Source organism: Giraffa tippelskirchi, chromosome 10 (genome assembly GCF_054371585.1).
Source record: "Giraffa tippelskirchi isolate mGirTip1 chromosome 10, T2T-mGirTip1v1.2.pri, whole genome shotgun sequence".
Classification (NCBI taxonomy): Eukaryota; Metazoa; Chordata; class Mammalia; order Artiodactyla; family Giraffidae; genus Giraffa; species Giraffa tippelskirchi.
Window position 1 is genome coordinate 148,297,339 of NC_137284.1, and position 16,454 is coordinate 148,313,792.

Below are 16,454 nucleotides of genomic sequence, written 5' to 3' on the forward strand. Positions count from 1 at the left end.
CCTTCTTGAAATTGTCTAGACCAGGGGCTGGCACGCTCTTCTATAAGACCAAGGTAGTATTTTATCCTTTGTGGGCCATATGGTCTTAGCTGCAATGACTCAACTCAGCTGGAGTGATGTGAAAGTGATCAGAGACCATACAAAAATGAATGGGAATGGCTCCATTCCGGTAAGACTTTATTTACAAAAACAGGTGGCAGGCCAGATTTGACCCATGGGCCATCCTTTGCTGATCCCTGTAGAGTTGTCTCCTTATTTCTCTTTAAAATTAAAGACCATTTATGCCCCGATCAGTAGAAGTCAGGAAGGCAAACTTGCAATATGTTGAGGCACAAGTGTGCTAGCCCTTTCTAAAGATAATCACAGGAGTTAATTTTCTATTCTGTGTATCGTTCATGCTTGTTTCTATAAATACTGAAATAAAAAGAAAAACCTATGCTGGTTTTGATCCTAAATATCATCTCTAATTTAGGACCAAGGAATGTACACTTTCCCTTTTTCATTGTCAGGGAACTGAAAGAAGCCCAGCAGGCCCAGTCCCCCAAGGATGGCCACAGTGTCCTTGGGGTCTCTGAGACCCCCACCGGGTCAAGGAGCACCAAACGCCTGGTAGGAGGAAAGAGTGCCAAGTCTTCAAGCTTCACCTTGGGGCAGTCTTCCCCATAAGAACGTCTCTCCCATCAACTTACCGTTTATCCCCAAAATAGATACCATCTATGTCAACCTTTCTCTTGTAAAGGGAGGAGCTAACAGACTCGGGAGGCTGAAGATTTCAAGAGCCACCCTAATTTAGCATTTTCAGCCAAGCTCCTACAGCCGTCAAGGCTTCCTAGCAGCAGTGGTGGCAGGTACTGCCATTAGCAGCCATTTCTCTTCTCTCATTACGTTCCTAACACCACCTGTCAACAGCTCAGGGACTTCTCAGATTTGCTGATGCACAACGGGAAAGCATGGGCCTCTGAACTGAAAGCAGCTGCCCTCCACGCCCCCACAGCCCCTGCAGCCGTGGACTGTGAGGCTGCCTACCTACCTTCCTACCAACCAAGGATCCCAGGGACTCTCCTGGCACACAGAAAGAAGGTCAATTTTGTTTTGAGTTGAGGTAGCATTTTTATAAGAAAGTATGCCTGGATTTCAACAACACTTCCCAGGCTAGATGATTTTATTCCTCAAAAAATTCTCAGTTGCTTTGAGCAAGTGGTTTTCCTACTGTATTCTCTGAATGGAGATAATGCCTTTCTCTGATACTGTTTTTACAAAGTAAATGACTTCACTATGTGAGGTAGGTAGAAATAAGACTCTATGTGACTTGAAATTTCTGAACTGGCTATTAACTTATGGAACAAAAACACTGGCTAGAGGGCTTGAGGGAAATCTGACGTGGTTTGTTGTCCCTCAATCTATTTGCTTTGACTCTCTTGTAACTGTTATAACTGGTTTAATTTTTCTGAGTGTTACTAATTTCTACTGGATTTTATCAAAAGTTGGCTTTGCTTCCTGTGATTTTATCCTATTTTATCCAAATCCTTTATTCTGTATATATATTTAAAGGAATACAATGTTTGTAAATAAAGTTGTTTTTTTTTTTTTTAATTCTTGTCCAAAGCCAAATAGGAGTAAAGCACTTTTCTTTGTAAATATGTAACTAACAAAGAATGAGAAATTCATGTTGGAAACCATAGTAGGTAGGACAGAGAATTTAGTAGGCTAGGGCTAACAGCTCCTGGCTTTAAGGCTCAGTTTCACAGCCTTCACAGCTAATAATGGCCAGGCTATGACACAAAATCATGTTGGTCATAAAGGCATTTGAGAACGCCTAGTTGTGTCTTTTAATGATGTTACCCTCGTTGTGGCTTGTAGGCTTTTTGGCTGCCTTATTTTCTTCTTTTCCCTTAATTTTTAAAAGCAAATTAAGTTTTAAAAATTGAATAAACCAGTGAACAAACCATCACATCATTCTTACATTTTGGAGTAGCAATTTATTCCCTGCAATTAAATGAGGTATAGTGCTCTGTACTGCCCACTGACACTTTAAAAAAATTAGTCTTTATTCAGGTTTTTCTTTTTCTGTATACACTTGTGTATTTTATTTTTATTTATTTTTTAAAACATATTGGAATATAGTTAATTATTTAGGTTTTCAAACTGAATCTATGTCTTGCCTCCCGGACAATAGCCATGTCTCTGGCAGAACAGTGCAAGGTCAACCAAACTTTGTGATTTATAAACAGGTATATTATTAAGAGTAAGCAATGTATTGGACTTCCCAGGTGGCACAGTGGTAAAGAATCCACTTGCCAATGCAGGAGACACAGGAGACCAGTGTTTGATCCCTGGGTTGGGAAGATGCCCTGGAGGAGGAAATGGCAACCCATTCCAGTATTCTGGCCTGGAAAAGTCCATGGACAGAGGAGTCAGGTGAGCTGCAGTCCAAAGGGCTGCAAAGAGTTGGACATGACTGAGCGACTGAGCACAAGCAATATATAGCCCCAAGTTCTGTGGCTACACCTGCCTTCTTCAAGTGAAGTGAAAGTCGCTCAGTTGTGTCCAACTCTTTGCGACCCCATGGACTATACAGTCCTTGGAATTCTCCAGGCCAGAATACTGGGATGGGCAGCCTTGCCTTTCTCCAGGGGATCTTCCCAACCAGGGATCGAACCCAGGTCTCCCGCATTGCAGGCGGGTTCTTCACCAGCCGAGCCATGAGGGAAGGCACTGACAACTATTATTAGGGCCTGTGACCCCTTCTCTACAGTGTTCCTCGGAGCCTGAATGGATCTGACGCCAGACTGTTGGTTTCCCTCCCTTTCTCTCTGCTGAGCTCCACAGTAGCAGGAAGTCACCCGAAGAGCAAGAAGCTGCACAGACACTGAACGTGACACGGACTGGGTCTTCTCTGGGCTCAGGGTTTAATCTCTTCCATTTCAGTTGGAAGTTGACCCCTGGCCTCAGCGAGAAGCTCCATCCTGTCATGAAGCTTGGTTTCTTAAACATGAACACTGACAATCAGGTGCCAACAGAAAATTTTGAATTAAAGAAACCTTATAAAGAAATACTACTGGGCTTTCCTGAGGCTTCCCTGGTGGCTCAATCAGTAAAGAATCCACCTGCAATGCAGGAGACTGCCTGCAATACAGGAGTCTAGAGTTTGATCCCTGGGTTGGGAAGTTGCTCTGGAGAAGGAAATGGCAACCCACTCCAGTATTCTTGCCTGGGAAACCCCACAGACAGGGGATCCTTGCAGGCAACAGCCCATAGGGTTGCAAAGAATTGGACATAACTGAACGACTAAACCACCAATGTATCTACCAATTCATAGATGCTGTTTATCTAAAAGCTGTAGAAAAATGAACACTGAAAGATAAATGTGCCTGAACAATTAGGTTTTAAAAAAAATCTCTGTATGAACCATTATGTCAATCTTGAATTGCATAAAAATTGTTAGGTTGGTGTTTTTAAAATTTAACAAAAAGTAGCCATGGTTAATTATAGAGTATTGCTAAAGTAGATTTGAATCACTGTAAAATAGATGCTAGTAATCAGGTTAGGTAATAAGTGCTTTAATTTTTTTTCTAACAGTTATTATGAGGCTTCAGGAAAAACTGATTTAAAAGCAAAGCGAAAACTTGATTACAATATATAAAAAGTGTTCTTGTACAGCATTGGAATTGTCCAAGGCTTCCTATCTGTGAGAAAGCATTGCCAACCATGGTTTCTACCAGTTGATGCCTACAGCTGAGACTTTAATTTGGGTGGGGAGGGTAGGCAAGGCCAAAGATAGCTTTGTGCTCTTGGGTGTATACTGTAGACGTGTCTCTTTCTCAGCTAGCTTTGCAAAGGATGAAAGCCCTGAATTATTCTACTAAGACCAGCAGTAATGGTAGCTGACTAAAGGCGTGATGCTTTCACCACTTCTCAGCATTGGGAAGGTCCTTCCTTTCTGGGTCCATGGATGAACTACAGAAAAGGCTTACAATTATGTTAAAGAGTGGGTGCAGGTCTATGCACATCATGAAGAGGTTTCAGGAATTCCTCATCAAAATGCAAACTGTAGATTTCTTGCAAAAGCAGTGTGTTTAATAAATTTTTTTCAGCTACTCTTCCAGATTATTATTTTTTTTAATTTTCTAATTTCAGGCCTATTTGAGTATTCTTCTGTGTTCTATTTATTTGTTCTCGCCTGTGGTCTGTTCTTGTTTAAAGCGTAACTGCTGACTGGATATTCACAAGAAGGTCCTTGTTCTCTAAGAGCTCCAAGTCAACAGGGAAGAGGAGGCACCTTCAAGGGCATTTAAATTTTAATACAAGATAAGACTTATGGTGTAAAGAAAGTGAAATGGGAGAACAAAAGAAGGATGATTTGCATAAAGAATTTTGAAATTACAGGAAAGAACACTTCTGATGATGAAGACCGAGCAAAGCAACGCTAAAGTATCTGCCATGTTGGGAAGGAGGATCTGTTTGATAACAGATGTTTTAACTCCATTCTGCCATAATATCATACATCTTAATATGATTTTCTTTGTCAAAGAAGACAGCACTTGCAACTTTCTCCAGCCAACAAAGGAGAATGTGAATTGGTAATTCCTGTCTGAGAGAGAATTCAGATTAGCCCATATTCTCCACTAGGTTTTATTCATAAAGTTATGTGTGTGATTTTCAATTTGCGTGGTGCTTTGTTTTTTTTTTTTAATAAACTTTTCCACATTCCTTTCTCCAAAGTGTTTGTGAACAGAAAGAAAGAGGGAGTGATTTGTGGCCTAATAAAGAACTTTTAAGGCCAAGTGATTGGTTGTGGATGAGTAGATGTGGGTGATCAGGGAGAAGTTTCAAAGGTGATTTCAAGCTCAGATCTGGCAGAATCTTGGCACCATTAAAACACACAAGGCACTTAGAAGAGGGAAACTGGCTTTGAAGGAAAGGATGAATCTGGTTTTTCACTTGACTCAACAGCTCAAGTGAAAGTACGATTTTTAAATAGGAAATCATCAGAGGGCAAGTTACAGTAGTAAACGGGGGCATGTAGGATGATTAATGTCTGAGCAAGGCCTGAAGGCAATTAACATGGTATGTTTCTAGGACAAAACATCTTGAAGGTGGAAGTAAAACAGGTAAGCACCATGAAATATACCAACTAGGAAGTCCTACATACTATTAAGACTGGGTTAAGGTATGTGTTGGAAACCACATGAAATAGTTGGTATTTTTTCCTTTTAGGGCAAAAACGGGCCATTGAAAAGTTTTAAGCAGGGTTCTGAGGAGATTTTCTGATTAGGATGACGTGGGTGTATGTTTTCTAGAAGCTGGACAGTGCCAGGACCAGAGGATGGAGAGGCCCCCGGAGGTGCCCCTCAGCCTGGATTCTACAATCTGTCGGCCTCCTTTCCCTTCTTCCTACCAAAGGCAGGATTAGCGGGAGCAAGACAAAATTTAAGGGATGGCTAGGAAATCCAGCACTGACGACTAATGCTTCATTTTAAAATTATTAAAATTAATGAAATCCACAATGAATTCTAAATAAAGGGAAGATCAGTAAGCTTAAGTTAATTAAGACTGCCACTTCCTCAAGAAAAATTATCGGAGATGGAAATTCTTGCAGTTGGAAATAAGGTAAGCAAAGGATTTTGAAAATATTATCGATTGGTTTACTTCCATTCAAGGCAGGAAGGTAAAATTATAATTCTGTTTTTAGTATTAAAAAATACATACCTTAAAACAGTGTTGAGTTTTAATACACCTGGTTTTTAAATTTCTTCAAGGACTTAAATGTTTTGGGGAAAAAATGTTCAAATACGTAACAACTTGTACATAGGTGCGCACGTTTTTCCTGGTGCCTTAGGAACCTAACTGGCTCATATACTGGATTTAATACAAATTATATTTTATTCACGGATTTGTTCCTTAATTCTGACTTTAAAATATTGTACCAATATTTATTTTGACCCCCCCCTTTTTTTTTGGTGACCCTTAAATTTTGCACTTTCGGCTCTTTCCCCATTCCTTTTTCTGTTTTATTTTTATTTGTTGTTGTTACTGTTTTTTTTTTCTTGCTTTTGGAGGCTTGAACCTTTATAGTTTTTTCCAGAGGCGCAGGTATCCTTTGTTTCGCTCACCTTGCCGAGTCCTGGGCCGACCCCGGAAGCTCTTAAAATACAGTAGTTTCATTTCATTATAAAGTTAAAATCAAGTTAGCTCGCCGATAGGCAGTGTTGATATATTGCTCCCGCCTGGAAGGAGGCTCCCGGAACTACCGCGTTAAGGGGGCGTGTTTCCCGCAGCGCCTGCCGGCTGCATTTTCACGATGCACGCAGCGGGCTTTCCGGTTCTTCCTTCTCGCGAGCCTTGAGTCCGGCAGCACCCGGAAGCGATTCTCTGCCTGGAGTCTGTGTGAGCCGGAGCCTCAGGTGAGGGCGGGAGAAAGGGTGGAAGGCCAGAGTCTTGCGTTAGGTGTGCGTACGGCTGTGCGCGGTCCGGGAGGAGTTGCTTTGTCGGCGTGTAGACTTCCTCTTCTGCGCGGAGGACTGTGTGGTTTCGTCTCACCTCCCAGGCCCTTTACGTTGTTGGTTGGGAGCGTCAGCTTTGAGCAAGGGCCCCCACACATTTCAGCGGTGAGACGGCCAAGCCCAGGGATCGCCTTGTTCTTTGCAAACGGGATTGGAGGCAGTGATTTTTGCGGCAGCACGTTCCAGATTGAAGCCCCATGATAACATTTTAGTATTTGCTGAGCTCTTACTTTGTCTTAGGAGCTGTTTTAGAAGTATTGGGCGTAACAGTGAATAAATGAGGCAGAAATCCCTGCCAGAAGGGAGCTTGCGTTTTAATTGAATTTAGGAAAACAGTGGAATAGAAATGGGGGTAGAATCAGGATTTTTGTATGGGTTAAAAGAAGAGGAATTTAAGGGGGACCAAAAAGACAGAAAGGTGCGAGAGATTTTGGGGAGCGGGAAGGGATCCTTGTCTAATGTGCAGGGGTATGATATGTTACGGTAGCATGGTTTGTTGCATAAAAGCCCTGAATGCCGTTAGGAATTTAGGATTTAGTGAAATCGTGTTCTTGCTATAGAATATAATCTCTTTTTCTTCAGGAAAAGACTAAAGATTAGATTGGAAGAAAAGAGAGTAGAAGCCATGTTTCGAAGACCTGTAGTACAGGTAATCACTTCTCCATGTTAATGTTGAGATGTGTTATTATAAACCAAAGCGGTCACATTTCTTTAGGCTTTTGCCTGCAGAGGCAGAAGTCCTTTGAGCCCACCTATCTTATGTGTACTTAGTTGATATGAGAGTTGGGGGTATGAGAGTTGATATGAGAGTAGGTGCAAGCTCAGTCGTGTCTGACTCTTTGCCACCCCATAGGCTGTAGCCCACCAGGCTCTTCTGTCCATGGAATTTTCCAGGTAAGAATACTGGAGTGGGTTGCCATTTCTTGCTCCAGGGAATCTTCCCAACCCAGGGATGGAAACTGCATCTCTGGCATCTTCTGCATTGGCATGCAGATTCTTTACCACTTGAATAAATAATGTTCACTAAAGCAAAAAAAAAAAAAAGTTTCTAGTTTATTCACATATATGATGAGAGTAGTTACTTTTTAAAACATATACTTTCATGTAGGTCAGTTAGAGAGCATTTAAAGTCCTTATTGATCTAAAGTCTGAGAATTGTTTCAGCTTTTTTTGTTTGTTTAAATCACGTGGTTTGTTTTCTGACCACCTACTTCTTTTGTTGTCAGTCTCCCTCCTCCACCACACGCCATCTCCCTGTGCTGAGGAGAGCAGGTAAAGTCTCAGCAACTCTACAGATGTACTATATTCAAAACTCATTTCATCCAATCAGACTCCTCACCTAATCTCTTCAGTCAGTCTAGCCAGCCTTGAGTCAGCCTAGACCCGCTTTTCCTCACTTACCTCATTTGGGCACTGAGTTGTATAGATTCTCCTTTGTAACACTTCTCTCAAACTCCCATTTTGTTAAGGAAGAATCATTTCCTCAGTGGAGCCTGTTCAGGTCTCCTCCACTCTGCTGTAGAATTGGCTCTATATTCTTGGATCCCTATTTTAACTTATCATACTTTTAAAATATATACTTTTTAATGTATTGAAATGTGAAACCTGGAAAAGTTACTCTTGTCTTAATACACAATTCTACAGTATTAAGATAAATTCAATGCCGTGTGTAAAAGGGTTAAAAGTTTAGTTTAAAAAATTATCCAAGTTAAATAATTCATTCCCTATTTTTGCTTCTCCGGTAGGTCTTGATTTTTGTGTGCCCCCAATGGGACAGATTATTATTCCATAAATCATGTGAGCTCTGGCTCATCTGAGCATCAGGTTAGTACATTTCTAGAATCATGACACAAGTACCAGTTAGCAGGTTGATTCTTTACTATGTGGTAACTCATATTTTTATTTTTCTACCCACCCTCTGCCCCCAAGCATAGTGCTGGGATTCCACAGCCAAAACTACCCTTGGAATGGGTATGTTTCAATTGGTAGATACCTACTGTATGTTAACAGTGCCAATTCTGGACAGATGTTTCTCTGATACAATGGTTAGCTCTCTGAACCCAGTGATGTTCTCAGTAATGTGTACTCAAAACTTGGCAGTAGCCCTTAAACAGAGGCAGCAAAGGGCAGTGGGAGAGCCAGCAGCCTTGGGGTCGGGGGCCCTGAGTTGTGACTTGCCACTTCTTACCTGTAGGATTTTGGGCAAGTTACTCTATCTCTGAACTTCATTTTTGTCATCTGTAAAGTGGTGGTAATTTTATATAGTTTATAGGTTTATTCTGAGGATTAATTGATAAGAGGCAAAGCACTTACCTAGTATTCACTAATGATGGACTACTATGGCCTATAGCTTGCCAGACTCCTCTGTCCATGGAATTTTCCAGGCAGGATACTGGAGTGGGTTGCCATTTCCTTCTCCAGGGGATCTTCTCGACCCAGGAATCGAACCTTTGTCTCTTGCATTGGCAGGCAGAGTCTTTACCACTGTGCCACCTGGGAAGCCCATTCAGTAATGATAGCTCTGGTTATCACTGAGTGCTACTGTTACATGGCAGTGACTGTCTTTCTTTGATAGACTGATTCGAACAGTCCTATTTTTGTACTTAATCAAAGAACCATATTTGCTTATCTTAGATTTTTTGGGGGGCTGTCAGAAGCACAGATTTTTCCATCATGTGTTGTTTACCTTTTTGTGTGCAAGCATAGAAGCACCATGTCAGAAGGTTGCCACGGAAGCAGCAGGAGAGGCCTGTAAATGGACTCTCTTGTGTACTCCCTCGAGCCTTCTTTGTGCCTGTGGGCTTCCTCAGGAGGCTGCCCCTAAGTGTTTGTGAGGTCCTCCTGGCTCTGTGGGGCTTCCCCAGTGGTTCAGAGGTAAAGAATCTGCCTGCAATGCAGGAGATGCAGGGGATGTGGGTTCAATCCCTGGGTTGGAAAGATCCCCTGGAGGGGGCATGGAAACCCACTCTAGTATTCTTGCCTGGAGAATGCCATGGACAGAGGAGCCTGGCGGGCCATAGTCCATAGGTTTGCACAGAGTTGGACAGCACTGAAGCCACTGAGCATGCATGCGTGCCTGGCACTGTGATGGGTGCACCTCTCTTGTGTGGGTGGGTGTGTGCCTTAGGGGCTGCTGACTAGGTGGTGACCAGGTGTGAACTGGTCTTCTGTTTGCATTTGCCTTTCTCCCTGTACTAAAGCTGTTTTACTCATTTCTTCCACTTTAGGTACTTCGTCAGTTTGTAAGACATGAGTCTGAAGTAGCTAGCAGTTTGGTTCTTGAAAGATGTAAGTAGTAGCTGATTTCCAGTTTTTATAGCAGTTTGCTCATGTTCTCAGATATGTTGCAGAAGAGGTGCATTCATCAGGTTATAGTCTGTTAACCATCATGCTTTTGGCTCATATCTGCCTCTCTGTTCTTAGCCTTCCTATCAGGCTGCAGGGCAGGGGCCTTCTGTAAACCTGGTCCTGCTTCCCTTGTCAGTCACTTTTTACCCACTCTTATCATCACTTTCCTGCCAAAGAAGTTCCTTGGGTCCTATTTGGTTACCTAAGGCATCCAAGGCTGTGTGCTCATTGGCTGAAGTAGTGAATGTTTGTGAAAAGTGTTTGTTTCACAGAAATAGTGCCTGTATTTATAAAGATTTTCAGATCTCAGTTTTGTTTTTTTAACCATACAAACAGTTTAAAAAAGTTTTTTCAGTTCAGTTGTGTCTGACTCTTTGCGACCCCATGGACCGCAGCATGCCACGCCTCCCTGTCCATCACCAACTCCCGGAGTTTACCCAAACTCGTGTTCTTTGAGTCGGTGATGCCATCCAACCATCTCATCCTCTGTCGTCCCCTTTTCCTCCTGCCCTCAATCCTTCCCAGCGTCGGGGTCTTTTCCAGTGAGTCAGCTCTTCGCATAAGGTGGCCAAAGTATTGGAGTTTCAGCTTCAACATCAGTCCTTCCAATGAACACCCAGGACTGATCTCCCTTAAGATGGACTGGCTGGATCCCCTTGCAGTCCAAGGGACTCTCAGGAGTCTTCTCCAACACCACAGTTCAAAAGCATCAATTCTTTGGCGTTCAGCTTTCTTTATAGTCCAACTCTCACATCCATACATGACTACTGGAAAGACCATAGCCTTGACTAGTTGGACCTTTGTTGACAAAGTGATATCTCTGCTTTTTAATATGCTGTCTAGGTTGGTCATATCTTTCTTTCCAAGGAGTAAGCATCTTTTAATTTCATGGCTGCAATCACCATCTGCAGTGATTTTGGAGCCCCCAAAAATAAAAGTCAGCCACTGTTTGCACTGTAAGGTATTTAAAAGAAGAATTGATGCTTTTGAACTGTGGTGTTGGAGAAGACTCTTGAGAGTCCCTTGGACTGCAAGGAGATCCAACCAGTCCATCCTAAAGGAGATCAGTCCTGAATATGTTGGAAGGACTGATGTTGAAGCTGAAACTCCAATACTTGGGCCGCCTGATTCGAAGAACTGGCTCATTAGAAAAGACCCTGGTGCTGGGAAAGATTGAAGGCAGGAGGCAGAGGGAACGACAGAGGATGAGATGGTTGGATGGCATCATTGACTCGATGGACATGAGTTTGAGCAGGCTTCGGAAGTTGGTGACAGACAGGGAAGCCTGGCATGCTGCAGTCATGGGGTCGCAAAGAGTTGGACACGGCTGAGTGACTAAGCTGACTGAACTGAAAAGAAGAATTTAAATAAAGAGCTTAATGCTTGTTTTGTGGGGTTCTATGGATATTTTCTCCTTGTCACACCTCTTTTTTCCTCTGAGCCTCTTTTTATTTGCTCCTCACACTTGTTTTCTGACCTTGTAGTGCTTGGATTTTGCTTAATGCCGAGATTGAAGTTGAAGTGGTGTTTGTAGCTGTTCCTCTTCTGGACATTTCTGTCAGTCTTATGTTATCTACAAATTGCTTTTCAGCTCTGAATCGCGTGCAGTTGCTTGGTCGAGTAGGTCAAGACCCTGTCATGAGACAGGTAGAAGGAAAAAACCCAGTCACAATATTTTCTCTAGCAACAAATGAGATGTGGCGGTCAGGGGAAAACGAAACCTACCAAATGGGTGAGTATAAAAGACTGGGGTTTTAGTTTTATCCGCAGTAAACAGACATTATTTAGTGTGAATTGTCTAATTAGATACTTCAAGAATACTTTCAGAAAGGATCTTCCCTAACTCTGTCCTGTCTCTTAGAAACTGTGGCATGGCTTAGCTGGACACGATGCCCTTTGGCAGTTGTCTTTTGCATTTGTAACCACATTCCCTGTTCTTGTGATTCTTGTGACTTAGGTGATGTCAGTCAAAAGACAACATGGCATAGAATTTCAGTGTTCCGACCGGGCCTCAGAGATGTGGCGTATCAGTATGTGAAAAAGGGGTAAGTTGAAGAAGGAGGGATCTTACAGGTTGAATGGTTTTAAAAAAAAACCTTGGAACATGTTTTCATGGATGCTGTAGCTCCTCTGTTTATAAAGTACCACTCATTAATTTGGGTTAGCCCAAGAGGTATTTATTCGGTGCTTAATACTGTATACATAGTGTCATATGGGACTAGTTTAAAGGTTTTAACATGGTTTAGCCTTTAAGAACTTATAACTTAGGACAATAGGATGTGAACTTGAACAGCACTGATGAGGTAAGAGAGAAGGCAGAGGGTACCGTGTGCCTGTGAGCGGGTGCAGCAGTGCTTGTGGGAGTTCTCCATGGCCAGGGACCCTGATGGTAGGTGTCTTGCCCTTGGCATCCGCGTGGTGGCTTGACAGAGGGTCTGGCAGGTTGGGAGCCTGACGCAGTGAGGTATTCTGGTGATATTCAGAGCAGTTAGTTCGTATTTGATAATTTTATGTGAGCTTAGCAATTCTGTTTTGAAATGTTTGGATTATATATAAGAAGTGTCTTTTCCAAACCCACAGAAGGACAAAAGGTTGTGTTTAACAGCAGCTGTAGTCATAGTTTAGAAATGTATTATAGAAATAAGACATTTCATGAAACATAAGTTCAGCAATAATTAAAATTTCTGTTTTTTTCCTTAACTGCATACCTTTTCTTCATATGTACCTCCATTGTTGTGTGTGTATGGTATGTACATATATACACACGTAAAACATGTAGAGGACATTTCAAGGAAAAGGTCTGTATCCAATTTCACCTACTGGTTGATGAATCTTTGTGTCTGTTCCCTTTGGCACCCAGTCATTTTACTAGTCTACTTTCCATATTGTACAGTATCAGTGCTGTTAGATTCTGAAATTGGTGCCACTGTGGCCATTTTCTACCCTTTAAAGTTGGCATTACATTTGTCTTTTAGTTCAGCCTTCTAGAGAGTGCAGAATAGTCTTAGTAATTAACTCTGGGTGAAATACTAAGCTGAAAACTTGTATTTTGAATTTTAGTAATCTAAAGTCATTTGAGAGTAAGTTCATGAACCTCACTATAGAAAGGAACTGAAAAATAAGTGGAAAAAAACCGCAATCTGTTAGAGAATTCAGAGTGAAAGGGGATAGAAAAATCACATGTTAGAACTCAATCATAGAGATTTAAAAGATGCTCTTCATTTTCAGGGTCTTAAGGTTGCTTTTTTTTTTTATTTTGACGTAAAATTTGGAGCTTTTTTTTTTTTAAAACTTCATAATGGCCACAGGCAGCTAAAGGACGAAAACGTCCTTTTTTCCACAGTGTGGCAAGGCAAGTCCACGTGTACTCTATGTTTAGGTACTCTTGTTCTTTGGCTGTGCCTCGTGGCTTGCAGGATCTCAGTTCCTGGATCAGGCAGTGAAGGCGTGGAGTCCTAACCATCAGAAAACTCTCTGTTTTAGCACTCTTAATTGTGAATTTTGAGAAGTGCTATGTGTGATTATCTGTTTCATCCTTGAAGAGTATACACATTACTCTTCTCTGACCTGACTCTCTCCTGTAAAGTATATTGAAATCTCCAGACTAAAACTGGTAAATTTTATTTGTATCAGGTCTCGAATTTATGTGGAAGGGAAAGTAGACTATGGTGAATATACGGATAAAAATAATGTGAGACGGCAAGCAACAACAATTATAGCTGGTAAGGCTCTTGTGATAATAGCTATTCTTTGTTTTTTCTTTGAAAGCTTGTCTATGTTGCAGCCTCACCTGAGGCTATTAGTACTGATGCTAATGAGATTTAAGGTACCTCACCAGGAGAATCCTGAGTGGAGTTTGTGGGCCTGCTCCAAGTGTCTCTATATATATCTCTTCTTTCAGAAAGTGATCTCTGTACTCACAGTTTTAGTTCACAAGTAACTTTAGAATTATCCATTGCACTGTCGATGCCTCTTTGAAGGACATGGCCTAAATGGAAGAGCATGTACCAAGAAGAATTACACTAATGTTGGCATCAGAAATATTTACAGATTCATTCAGAGCCTGTTTGGTACTTAACGTGATGATATTGTTTTAAATTCCTATTGTTCTTATTAAACAAAATACAAAACAACATGGAAAAATGGATGCACAAAGCTTAAAGGAGGTTAAGAAGATATCCTCTATAGGAGAGTGTTTAAGCTTTTCTGAAAATTCTGCAAGAGTTTTGAAACCAATATACCCCTTTGAACATGTTTAAGTTGACATTAAGAGTTTTTTTCAATATAAAATTATGTTGCTCTTAAAGGTATTAATGGATCTAAATACCATAGCAATTTGGTATCCATCATCATTAAAAAGATACAAGCTATTCAATATTTGGAAGTTTTATGATTCCCTTTTCTCTGAACTTGTTTTTCAATTCCATTTTCTCCTTAGAAGTATATCTTAATATAATATGTTGTATAGTCAAAAATATTTTATTATTTTATTCTGTTAAATGTAACAAAAGTACATACATAAATAGAAAATTTAAAATATTTTTAAAAAACTTTATGAAAGTAAGGCTCTAAATGTTAGGTTTCTCCTTGAATAGGTTATCATTAGCAATGGCACCCCACTCCAGTACTCTTGCCTGGAAAATCCCATGGACGGAGAAGCCTGGTAGGCTACAGTCCATGGGGTCGCTAAGAGTCGGAAGACTGAGCGACTTCACTTTCACTTTTCCCTCTCATGCACTGGAGAAGGAAATGGCAACCCACTCCAGTATTCTTGCCTGGAGAATCCCAGGGACGGCGGAGCCTGGTGGGCTGCTGTCTATGGGGTCTCACAGAGTCGGACACGACTGAAGCGACTTAGCAGCAGTAGCACAGTTGTTCTTAGAACATAACTGACCAAAACAACTGTAATATGTAAGTACAAAAGCTGTAGCATTTTATTGAAAATGTGTCTTAATGAGATAGATGATGCATTTTTTTGTCTTTTGAATTAATTGCTAAAATAAAAGTTATTAAACATCCATCTGTTTTCTTGTTTTTTATGGATATAAAACTCAAGAAACTTTATTTTCTTAAATAAGTAGATGAGAATGAAAGAGCTATTTATGAGCTTCTGAGATATGCTAAAATTAGATCTTTAAAAGTTAATTTTTTATTATGGAAAATGTCAAACATACACAAAAGGAGAGAGGAGTGAAAAACAAAAACTCCCGTCATGCAACTTCAACAGTTATCAACAGATGGCAAATATTATTTCATCTATGTCCCAGCCCACTTTTCCCCAACCTGGATCATTTTGAGTGATCTGAGACATTGTATCATCCATAAATATTTCAGTAGATGTCTCTGAAATGTATGGATTCCTCTTTATAATGCTATTATTAGAGCTAGTATTAAGAACTCGTATGTTAAATTTACCTTTTACTAAATGTCATAGTATTGAAATTTTTTTGATTGCTTCATGAACAGCAATCTATGCATTATATTACATGGTTTATGTAAATCTCAAGTCTCATTTAAAAAAAAAAAATTTTCTTAGATTTGGGAAGTTAAAAGTCTGACAAGTCTCCTAACCGACAGATTTTCCTTTTTCTCTTTGCACTTGTTCCAGAGTTCATGTCTTAACTACTATGCCTTATTGATAAACGATAATTTGTTATAAATAATAATCATATATTTTCTTACTGCTTTCTTGAAAGTACATTGACCTTGAGAAACAATATAGGCATCTTCCTCCCCTCATTATTAAACCTAAGAGAAGGTTCTTTCTGACCAGTTTGCTTTCATATTTCTTGGGTATCTTGAGTAAATCACTTCCTGCCTGCCCTGTTCTTCCTTGGCTCATTCTTGCAGAAGTATCTACCTGTTCAAAAATTTTTTTTCCAGACCTATGTATGGTATAAAACTATGCCTGTGATTTCAGCAGTGGAAAATCAAGCTTTCTAATAAAATAGTTGACATATTTATGAAGCATTTAATACTTTCATCTTCCACTGTAAACCTATTGTGTGGGCAAATTTCAAATTTAAATTATGTGAAGTTTTATAAACCAGGTCAAAGAAAAACATTTCAAATTATCTGCCATTTTTTTCTTGTCACTATTATTCACCAGCATGGGTGATTAAGCAATTAACGTAGGTTTATGGCTAATAGTAAAATGAATAGGTCTTTAGTGCCATTAGGATGGAAGGGAATAGAGTATAATTTGGCTCATCTGTTTTATAGGCTATATTTTTTTTCTCCTAGAAATCAGTGTAACTTAAAAATAACTACCAGCAGGTGGCAGTCTCGTCTTTTTACATAGTGATGTCAATTGGGATAATCTCTTCTGAAATAACCATTCTGTACCAAAATACTCTAGGTTTAGAAGACTATAGTCATGAACAAATACTCAGTTATTGTCTAATAACCATTTTTTGGATAATTCTAAAGTTTTAAGAATGTCAGTGTTTCGGTATTATGTAGAAGGTACTGCTTCTTTTCCTTTGCTTGTCCTAAACTAATTGTTTCTGGACAACCTTTGAGGAGCAGTGTCTGATGTTTTTGGATAAAAATGCTCCCTCTGAAATATTGATTACTTGAAAATTTCCCGGGAATAAATGTGTA

General features: G+C 40.4%; 2 protein-coding genes across 15 annotated transcripts in view; both read left to right on the top strand.

Annotated features, from left to right (window-relative positions):
• Window positions 1-4,663, top strand: part of WEE2 (WEE2 oocyte meiosis inhibiting kinase) — a 29,011-nt gene extending 24,348 nt beyond the window's left edge. For 3 of the 8 annotated variants that reach the window (XM_081534364.1, XM_081534369.1, XM_081534368.1), the window contains exon 11: window positions 510-1,611. In XM_081534364.1, coding sequence (XP_081390490.1) covers window positions 510-666 — 157 coding nt within the window. In that variant the 3' untranslated portion in view covers window positions 667-1,611. Of the gene's footprint in view, window positions 1-509; window positions 1,612-4,137 lie in introns of those variants that run through there. The other 5 variants (XM_081534362.1, XM_081534367.1, XR_014066815.1 and 2 more) reach the window with 4 other exon arrangements.
• Window positions 4,664-6,378: 1,715 nt separating this feature from the next.
• SSBP1 (single stranded DNA binding protein 1) overlaps window positions 6,379-16,454 on the top strand; it is a 58,922-nt gene continuing 48,846 nt past the window's right edge. For 4 of the 7 annotated variants that reach the window (XM_081534422.1, XM_081534420.1, XM_081534421.1 and 1 more), the window contains exons 1-6: window positions 6,379-6,404; window positions 7,086-7,152; window positions 9,731-9,791; window positions 11,443-11,583; window positions 11,809-11,896; window positions 13,485-13,573. In XM_081534422.1, the coding sequence (XP_081390548.1) occupies window positions 7,129-7,152; window positions 9,731-9,791; window positions 11,443-11,583; window positions 11,809-11,896; window positions 13,485-13,573 (403 nt within the window). In that variant the 5' untranslated portion in view covers window positions 6,379-6,404; window positions 7,086-7,128. Of the gene's footprint in view, window positions 6,609-7,085; window positions 7,153-9,730; window positions 9,792-11,442; window positions 11,584-11,808; window positions 11,897-13,484; window positions 13,574-16,454 lie in introns of all 7 variants that reach the window. The other 3 variants (XM_081534419.1, XM_081534423.1, XM_081534418.1) reach the window with 1 other exon arrangement.